This window comes from Vulpes vulpes, chromosome 15 (genome assembly GCF_048418805.1).
Source record: "Vulpes vulpes isolate BD-2025 chromosome 15, VulVul3, whole genome shotgun sequence".
Taxonomy (NCBI): Eukaryota; Metazoa; Chordata; class Mammalia; order Carnivora; family Canidae; genus Vulpes; species Vulpes vulpes.
The window spans coordinates 47,059,104-47,069,348 of record NC_132794.1 but is presented as its reverse complement, the minus strand read 5'-3'; the positions used below and the strand labels follow the sequence as shown (position 1 = coordinate 47,069,348).

Genomic DNA, 10,245 nt, shown 5'->3' with positions numbered 1-10,245 from the left:
ATTTTAGATTTAGCCGTGTTGTTTTTTTCATAGCACTTATATTTGTGATTCCTTTTATTACTATTTTTATAACAGGTTTTTTAAAAGGTATTTATTTATTTATTCATGAGAGACAGAGACAGTGAGAGACACAGGTAAAGGGAGAAGCAGGCTCCATGCGGGGAGCCTGATGTGGGACTCGATCCCAGGACTCCGGGATCACACCCTGAGCCGAACGCAGATGCTCAACAGCTGAGCCACCCAAGCATCCCAATTCCTTTTATTATTTAATGATATTGGTTTTCCATTTATTTATTTTTTAAAATATTTTATTTATTTATTCATGAGAGACACACAAAGAGAGAGGCAGAGACACAAGCAGAGGGAGAAGCAGGCTTCATGCAGGGAGCCTGACCTGGGACTCGATCCCGCGTCTCCAGGATCATGCCCCGGGCTGAAGGCAGTACTAAACCACTAAGCCACCGGGGCAGCCCTGGTTTTCCATTTATAAATAAAATATTATATAAGTCTGTTTAAGTATGAGTCAGCTTAAAGAAAATTTTTATCTAATAATATAGGTGATATTAGGATAATGGCAGAAATTATGATAGTGGTGTCCAAATGATGGTGGGTGGCTGGTCTATAAGAAATAACACTGTTGTTTATTACTGTTATTGAGCATTCATTCTGCCAGCATCAATGCTATTGACATAGTCTGTAGTGCTGTCCAATAGAATCGATGATAATAGAAATGCCCTGTATCTGCACTATCCAAGCCACATGTGGCTATTGAATCCTTGAAATGTGGCTAGAAAGACTGAAGAATTGAATTTTTCTTTTATTTTAATTAATTTAAATGTTTGTGTCTTTACCATATTAGAACAAATCTAAGGAGTTTGAATTTAGTATTTTATAAAACCTTTACAACATCTATGAGTAAGTATTATTATTGTCATCTTTGCTGATGCAGAGATTTGGAAACTTGAGAGGTACCTGAGGTCACACAATTATAGGAAGCAGAGGCAGGATCTGAACCCAGACCCACTGGACTTCAGAAGAAGTGCTCTTGGTCACTTCCCACAGAAAAATAGAGCCCAAAGAATTCTGTCGGTAGTTGAATTGTAGTTAACCAAGTGTGATGCTAAACCTGGTAGACTAGGGATCCCTGGGTGGCGCAGCGGTTTGGCGCCTGCCTTTGGCCCAGGGCGCGATCCTGGAGACCCGGGATCGAATCCCACATCAGGCTCCCGGTGCATGGAGCCTGCTTCTCCCTCCGCCTGTGTCTCTGCCTCTCTCTCTCTCTCTGTGACTATCATAAAAAAAAATAAATAAATAAATAAACCTGGTAGACTTGGGTATTTCTATTACTGGAGTGATTTGTTCTATCATGGGATAGGCTTGAGGTGTCATGCAGGATGACTGGCATGACTATTGGCTCTCGAGTGGAACTGAGGTGTGACTGAGAGTGAGACATGTCCACATTGAAGGCTGATCCTGATGAGGCCCCAGATGAATAGTGGCCGCCAATGCTCCTTAAGGGCAGGGCCATTTCCTTCACCCTGGTGCCCCTAGCACTAACCTCATTGCTCTACAGAACATTGCTCAATGTTTAACGGATGATAGAAGTTCAGAGCACAGTAATCATCATTTAGGCCAACATAGCACTGTGGCTGGTTCCACCTAAACTCATGACACAAATATCAGGTAGGCCCTCATATCCTCTGGTAATATGAAACACATCTCAAATATGTTCACTCTCTGATGATTTCACACTTTCTTTCAAATATCTGACACCCTTTTCCCACTTCTTACCCTAGACTATTGATTTTGTGTAGTAAACCTATACTGGCTTTTGGTTCTCTGGAATCTGAGCCTATTTGTAATCCCCCATTGTGCAGGTCTTGGTGAAAAGCAAGGAAAATATAAGGGTCAAAGAGACACTCTCTCACCTGTCCCCAAGACTTGGGCTCAAGCATAGACCTAAGGTTGGCCAAACTGGAGCTCCTAACTAGGACTCTGACTTCTGAGCCAGTGATACCAAGACCCAGGGCTTTTTAGAGGCAATTCACAGTGGTGGTCATCACAGAGAGGTCCTGTGCTGGCAAGCCTATAGGAGGGGTATTCACCAGACTGTTTCTGTTGGTTCTAGTCTTATGACATATGAAGATGACACCTCAATTTTTATGTATAACTTTTATTTCTTTGCTGAGCTCCAAACTTGTATATTCAGCTGCTTATTTGATAGTTCCACTTGGACATGTATAATGCAACGATATAGAAGAAAGATATTTGGTCATTCAGATGACCAGAATATACTTCTCAGATATATTTGGTCTTCATCCACAGTTCCTGAAAACACCTCAGAGCCATACAAGTGAAAAAGTCTTGTTATTAACATTTATCATAGCCTTTAACAAATTGATAACTGTGTTTTCCTGAGTTCCTTGACCTGCTGCTATAGCAAATGAATCAAATCTAAGGTGGAGGTCATTGGTACCTTTGGGCTAGTGACTAACACCTGCACTGGGAGGTCAGGGGGCAGTCTTACAGAACTGTACCTTTAACCTATGGATTCTGATACTATCTTTGGGTAGATAGTATCAGAAATGCTTGGTGTTATGCATGTGGCACCTTCCCACTGCCCTGCTGACATTGGACTTGAACCTGGGAACCCTAAAAGAACATGTAATATGCATTTCAGATATTACAGGACTAAAACAAAACTTTTCATCTTCTTACAAAACTTTTTACTTCCCCGGTCTTTCCTATCCTAGTAGATAGCACCACCATCCACCCAGTTGATCAAATCAAAAAACCTTGGGTCATTCTCGATTTCTTTTTCCTTGTAAATGTTCACATCCAATTGTGCAGGAGTCTTTCAAAATATACCCTAGTCTGATTGCAAACTTGCTAGCACCTGGACTTTGGCAGTAATCTCTGTGGTATCCCCTCCCGCTCAGCAAAGATGTCTATGTTCCAATACTGGGAATCTATGAATATGTGATCTTACACGTTTAAAGGACTTTGCAGATGTGATTAAAGTAAGGATCTTGAGATGGGGGAGATTATCTAGAAAGGCCCAGTGAAATCACAAGGTCCATATAAGAGGGAAGCAGTAGGATCAGAGTAAGTAGTAGAAGATGTACTGGGAGTAAGAGGCTGTAAAGATGCAAAGAAGAGGCCGCAAGCCAAGGAATGAAGGTGGCTTCTGGTAGGACAATGAAACAGATTCTACCCTGAAGCTTCCAGACACAGTGCAACCCTACAGACACATTGATTTTAGCTTTCTGACCTCCAGCCGCATAAAAGAACAAAGTCATGTTGTTTTAAAGCATTAGGTTTGTGGTGATTAGCAATAGGAAGCTAATACAGCCCTCTGTTTGGTCTCCCCATTTCCTGCCTTGTCATTCTACAGTGCATTCTCCACACCACAGACGGAGGGGGACGGCGGAGGGGGACGGCGGAGGGGGACGGCTTTTAAAATGTAAATTAGATCGTCACTGTCCTCTTTAAAACTTCCTTAACAAGAAGCTTCTGGTTTGTGTTTGGAACAAAATCCTAATTTACCACGGCTGTAGGCCCTTTATGAGCTGGTCACCTGCTCTCTCTCCATAGTCCTTCATTCCTCCCTGTGGACCTAGGGAAGACGGCTTCCTCTTCTGGGCCTTTGTTCTCGCCACTGCCTGGCCCCAGATCTTTGAACGGCTGGTCCTTTTAGCTTTTGGCTCAAAGTTCTCCTCTCCTCAGATTTCCCTGACCCCAACCTCTCATTTGTATCACCCTGTTGTGTTCACAGCACTCATCCTTATCTCAAGTTATTCCTACTTCCTGCTTTTTCCTTTAACCCAAGTTCCAGGAAACCAGGGAACTTCACTTACCCTGCTGTATCCCCAACTCCTACCACAGTGTCTGTGCCCGGGCAAAGAGGCCCTCAGTAAAAACCCCTTGCATGGTTAAATGCTTGGCTTCACAGAAGATCTGGGGTTCAAGCTGGCTGCTGGCAGAGCGGGGCTGGGGTGCTGGCTCCCGTCTGAATCCGGAGATGAAACTAAGTCTGGGCTCCCGTCCCTCTTGCTAGAGCTGGGCTCGGCATTTACTCAGAGTAGACAGAGGGCAGCCTCGGGAGCTCACAGTGATAAAGCAAACCACAATGATAACGAAGAGAGCTAATGCTTTTCGAGCACTTTCTCCGTGCCAGGCCCTGTTCCAGGTGGTAAATCCATTTCCGCTTCACAACCACGCTGTGAACTGGATCCGGTTATTACAAGCTGAGGAGACGGAAGCGCTGAGCTGTTAGGTGATTTGCCCAGCACACAGCTGAACGTACAAAACGTTAGGTCTCCATCAGGGCCACCTCTCGCAGTCCGTCGCTCCCTCGCGCTGACCTGGCAGAGAGAGCGCGCAGCCGCCGAAATCCCAGGCCGCCCGAGGCCTCGGCGGCGTCCCAGAGCGCAGGCGCGGGCGGAGGGCGACGAGAGGGCGGAGGCAGGGATTGGCGGGAGAGAGGGGCAATCTAACAGCGGAAGTCCCGCCCAGCTGCGGCGAAGCTTCCGGCTCCAGGCGCTGGAGCCTTATGCTGACGCCTGGGAGCTAGCGGCCCCGGGATGGTGCTGCTGGAGAGCGAGCAGGTAAAGCCAGAGCTGGCCGGCTGAGGGACGGATGTAGTTCGGGGCTTAGCTGGTGGGGGGGGGGGGGGGGGGGCTCTGCCTCCTGCCGCGGGAGGGAGCGGGACTTGACGAGGATTCGGGGCTGCCTAACGGGGCCCGGCTTCCGTTCCAGTTCCTGACGGAGCTGACCAGACTCTTCCAGAAGTGCCGGCTGTCGGGCAGCGTGTTCATCACCCTGAAGAAGTGTAAGCAGCCGTCGACGCGGCCAGGCCACAGGGAAGCTGGGAGGCCGAGCGGTGCCCCGGGGCACCCCGGGTCTGGAGCCGTGGGCGGAGTCTGCGTGCGGCGCCTCCCGGCCTTGCCCTGCCTTCCTCCTCCTGTACTGGGCATATTCTGGGCTGCGGGACAGGAGCATTAGGGATCGTGGCGCGGGCGACCCTCAGCCCTTAGCCACCCAAGCTACGTCTGGTTACAGCATGCCCCAATGAGAGAGGGCTTTTTTGGGCGGGCGGCAAGGACCCCAAACCCTGCCACCATGAGTGGGAGCTCATCTGCTTTGCTGTTACTACGTTCCCGTCGTGGAAGTGGCAAGTGGTTCCCCAAGGTCTGGCCAAACTTGATGTAGTGAACAGATCTAGGGCGGTGGGGGGTAAATTAGGTATCGTCTTCGTACCCCTTTCCCTACCTGATAACTTTTTGTCGACCTGTTAACGTTTGTGGCTGTGTTCATCAGGATGTATTTTTCATGCAGATGATGGTCGAACTAAACCCATTCCAAGGAAGGGTTCTGTAGAGGGCTTTGAGCCCTCAGACAACAAGTGTCTGTTAAGAGCTACTGATGGGAAAAAGAAGATCAGCACTGTGGTGAGTTGGATTCCTGACAGTACGATTTTGGAGTTAGAAGACTTGAACTTAACCGAAGATGGGCATATCTGAACCAGGTTTTTGTTTTTGTTTTAAATAAAGGCTAGGGATCCCTGGGTGGCGCAGCGGTTTGGTGCCTGCCTTTGGCCCAGGGCCCGATCCTGGAGTCCTGGGATCGAATCCCACGTCGGGCTCCCGGTATATGGGGCCTGCTTCTCCATCTGCCTGTGTCTCTGCCTTTGTCTCTCTCTCTCTCTCTGTGACTATCATAAATAAATAAAAATTTAAATAAATAAATAAAGGCTAGTAAGTGTGTAGCTGTTTCTTGGGATCAGGGTCACTTTTTATTGCCCTTAGTAGTAGGAGATTCAAGAGCAAAATCAAGTTGAAGAAGTCAAATACTTGTTGGTTCTACTGAAGCTTTCATGGAAATAAAATTAGCATATTGGTTCTTTTTTTTTTTTTTTAATTTTTTAAAGTTTATTTATGATAGTCACACACAGAGAGAGAGAGAGAGGCAGAGACACAGGCAGAGGGAGAAGCAGGCTCCATGCACCGGGAGCCTGACGTGGGATTCGATCCCGGGTCTCCAGGATGGCGCCCTGGGCCAAAGGCAGGCGCCAAACCGCTGCGCCACCCAGGGATCCCAGCATATTGATTCTTATTCATAGTGGCACTGGAAGGAGCAATTGGCATAAATATTTGATTTTTAATTTCCTTACACGGTGGGCCTTCAGTGTCAGTTTCTTGGTACCACATGATTTTACTTGTAAGCTGACAAATCACTTGTATTTGTGGTTGACGTAGCAAACATGTAGCTGTATGTTAGGCTTGCTACTAACCTACAGAGAGAATACGGATTTAGTCAACAGTCCCACTGTTCCCTTTCACAGTGGAGAAAGGCAAAGCAACAGGCTTCTTGGATTCTGAATGTACTTTTTTACTTTGCTGGGGCAGAACAGGACTGCTCTTTTTTTTTTTTAAGTATTTTATTTTATTTTAATTTTTATTTAATTTTTATTTATTATTTATGATAGTCACACACACACAGAGAGGCAGAGACACAGGCAGAGGGAGAAGCAGTCTCCATGCACCGGGAGCCCGATGTGGGATTCGATCCCCGGTCTCCAGGATTGCGCCCTGGGCCAAAGGCAGGCGCCAAACCGCTGCGCCACCCACGGATCCCCCAGGACTGCTCTTTAATCACATCAGGATAGGACATTCATGAGAATGTAGACCGTAATTAGTTGATGAGTCTCCCTTTACAGTTATCTTGAGAGGACTTTTATAGTAAAGTAAACTCATGTGGTTTTAAAAAATAAACTTGGGTATCATGAAATGTGAAAACTTTAGGAATCTTGAGAAGTAGAATTTCTCGTGTGGTAGCTTGTGTTCGGCTTAAATAGACCTGGATTAATGGAAAGTAGGTTTCAAATAAGATGAGGAGGGAGTAGTTTAAATGTATCTTGCACAAAAGATTAAAATGAAGTTCTCTGATATCTCTAGAATCCAGGGAGAAAGTCAGTGCCATGTGTGTAAGAAGTGTCAGACGTGAGAAACTTCACTTCTTTAGTAGCCCCCCACCCCCCCTTCTGCCTTTTTCCCTTCTTGGTACAATTCTCATGTGGAAAAAAGTGCAGAGCTGCTTTGCTTCTTCCTCAGACAAAGTGGAGCAGAAGAATAGCTGTTTGGTATTATGACCCCTAAAGTTGGAAAGATACATTTTAAAGATGATGTTGTTTTAATGAGGCTTTTGAGTTATTGCCTGGGGTGAGACAGAGGATTCCTATATGGGTAATAACAGTACACTTTTTTTCCTTTTCCTTTTCCAGGTGAGCTCCAAAGAAGTAAACAAGTTTCAGATGGTGAGTTTGTGGTGTTCTCTATACACCCTTTCTCAGGGCAAGAGTAAGCACAAAATTGAATACCGGGTTAAGAATGATATTTCTTATGTTTTGCTGATACTTTAAAAGCTGCCAGGGTCTTTCACTTTCATGCTAGTATTCACTTTCAATGCTAGTATTGTCTTCCTTTTTAGTTTTTTTAGGTAGATTTTGCGTTTGGCTTCAGATGTGTTCTATCTATAGTATAGTTGAACAGGAAGTTGCCTGCAGTTTTCCCCTTTTGCTTAAAAAGTGTCAGAAGCTGCTATAATGTGCAAGAATGTGTTTTCCTCTTATACTATTTTCTGTAGGACACAAGTGTTCCATGGTATGATTGCTTTATCGGATAGGTGGGCTTTCTGATATTGACTACCCTAAATTCATTATGGAAATTGGGACAGCTGCTCCACCAGTTTGAAACCCTTCCCACTAAGTTCCGTGCTGTGTGTTTTTTATAGGCTTACTCAAACCTATTGAGAGCTAACATGGATGGACTGAAGAAGAGGGACAAAAAGAGCAAGAGTAAGAAGAGCAAAGCAGCACAGTGAAGGGCTCTGCATATCCTGCTCTCACCAGTTCACCACCCAGATACTGTTTTTCCTTTGGTTTTTCCTTTTGGCCACAAAGCTAGGTTTCTCATTCCCCTGTGATAACTTTTCACGTGAGAGGAGGCTCATTTTGGATGGAACAAGGGCTGCAGTGTTTACAGGATAGTTGTAAGAAGCCAAGTTTATTTTAGAATTGGTTGATTGGTTTGTGTTGCATGGTTATATATCCTGGGATCATGATCTGTAGTTATCTGTGTGAAGAACAATGGATCATTAAACCTGTATTTATCTGCACTGACCATCTCATTTATTTTTTCTAGTCCCTATTAATAGTTTCTGGCAATAATTACTAATTCTAAGTGTTACATTTATGAATAGGCTTTACCCATGTGTTCTAGGTTACTGGTTTTAAAACGTGACAGTTTGGGGATGCCTGGGTAGCTCAGTCACCTGAGCATCTGACTCTTAGTTTCTGCTCATATTGTGATTTCAGGGTTGTAAGGTTGAGCCTCACGTTGGGCTCTGTGCTTAGCACAGAGTCTGCCTGAGATTCTCTGCATCTCCCTGTCCCCCTCCCTTCACTCTTGTTCTCTTTCTCTGTCTCAAATAAATAAAATCATAAAAAAAAACACAACCTGACAGTATTATAAAAAAGTTGTGTTATCTCATGGGTATTCTTCCCAACTGGCTGTATATTTAACATCCTCATTCCTTTAGCAAATTTGAATGAGTTCTCATAGCTAATTGAGACTTTGCTTAATCACCTTAAGGATAAGCACGCTACCGAATCAGCAGGAATAATGATTCCAAGTTAAAAATGATACTATGTATATTTTTAAAAGATTTATTCATTTGACAGATGAGCACAAGCAGGGGGAATGATAGAGGGAGAGGGAGAAGCAGGATCCCTGCTGAGCAGGAAGCCTGATGGCAGGGCTTGATCCCAGTACCCTGAGATCATGACCCAAGCTGAAGGCAGATGCCCCACTGACTGAGCCACTCAGATACACCTGATACTGTATTTCTTTAAGCACTTTGGTTTGGACATTTTCTTTCTGGGATAGGGGAAAAAGAATATTTGCTTTTTTTTAAGAGAGCAGGTTGCAAGATGGGTTATTAGGCAATCTCTATTAGATTTTTTTTTTAATATTTACTTGCATAAAAATTTTTTAAATTCCAGTATAGTTAACATACAATGTTACATTAGTTTCAGGTGTACAAGATAGTGTTTTAGGAATTCTGTACATTACTCATTGCTCATCAGGAAAAGGGAATTTATATTTTTTTTAAGATTTTATTTATTCATGAGACACAGAGAGGCAGAGACATAGGCAAAGGGAGAAGCAGGCTTCCTGTAAGGAGTCTGATGTGGGACTCAATTCCCGGACCCCAGGATCACGCCCCGAGCTGAAGGCAGATGCTCAACCACTGAGCCACCCTGGCATCCCAGGATAAGGGAATTTTTAATCCCCTTCAGCTATTTTACCCATCTCCCCACCAACCTCCCCTCTAGAAACCATCAGTATGTTTCCTGTAGTTTTTTTTTTTTTTTTTTCAGTTTCTTAAATTCCACATAGAAGTGTAATTATTTGGTATATGTCTTTCCCTGACTTATTTCAATTAGCATTATACTTTCTAGCTCCATCCATGTTGTTGCAGACGGTAGGATTTCATTCATTTTATGGCACGGTAATATTCTACTATGTATATTTACACCACTTCTTTATCCACTCATCTATTGATGGAAACTTGGGTCCACTTCCATAATTTGGCTGTTGTAAATAATGCTGCAATAAACCTAGGGGTGCATGTATCTTTTTGAAATAGTGTTTTTGTATTCTTTGGGTAAATTCCCAGTAGTGAAATTACTGGATCATATGGCAGTTCTTTTAGTTTTTTCAGGAATCTTCATACTGTTTTCCACATTGGCTGTACCAGTTGGTGTTCCCACCAACAGTGCACTGAGGGTTCCTTTTTCTCCACATCATTGCCAACACATGTTTTTTATTTTAGCTATTCCAACAGGTCACAGGTGATATATATCTCATTGTGGTTTTAATTTGCATTTCCCTGATGAGTGATGTTGAGCATTTTTAATGTGTCTGTTTTCCATATGTATGTTATCCTTGGAGAAATGTATGTTCATGTCTTATGCCCATTTTTATTTGGATTGTTGTTGAGTTATAGAAGTTCTTTACGTATTTTGGATACTAACCCTATATATGATATGTCATTTACAAATATCTTCTCCCATTCCATAGGTTGTCTTTTAGTTTTATTGTTACCTTGGCTGTGCAGAAGCTTTTTATTTTGGTGTAGTCCCAATAGTTTTTTGCGTTTGTTTCCTTTGCTTCAGGAAACAAA

General features: G+C 44.0%; 1 protein-coding gene and 1 long non-coding RNA gene across 2 annotated transcripts; one reads left to right on the top strand and one right to left on the bottom strand.

The window, feature by feature from the left end:
• Positions 1-286: 286 nt before the first annotated feature.
• Positions 287-4,432, bottom strand: LOC140595608 (uncharacterized). The gene is made up of 2 exons (XR_011997334.1): positions 1,322-4,432; positions 287-1,126 (listed from the first exon to the last, which is right to left on the bottom strand). It is a non-coding gene; the product is annotated as an uncharacterized lncRNA (long non-coding RNA).
• A 4-nt stretch (positions 4,433-4,436) lies between these two features.
• SRP14 (signal recognition particle 14) lies at positions 4,437-9,705 on the top strand. The gene is made up of 5 exons (XM_025998452.2): positions 4,437-4,607; positions 4,759-4,831; positions 5,338-5,450; positions 7,283-7,315; positions 7,792-9,705. Exons 1-5 carry the CDS (start codon positions 4,584-4,586, stop codon positions 7,879-7,881), a joined length of 333 nt encoding a protein of 110 aa, XP_025854237.2. The 5' UTR covers positions 4,437-4,583; the 3' UTR covers positions 7,882-9,705.
• Positions 9,706-10,245: the final 540 nt, after the last annotated feature.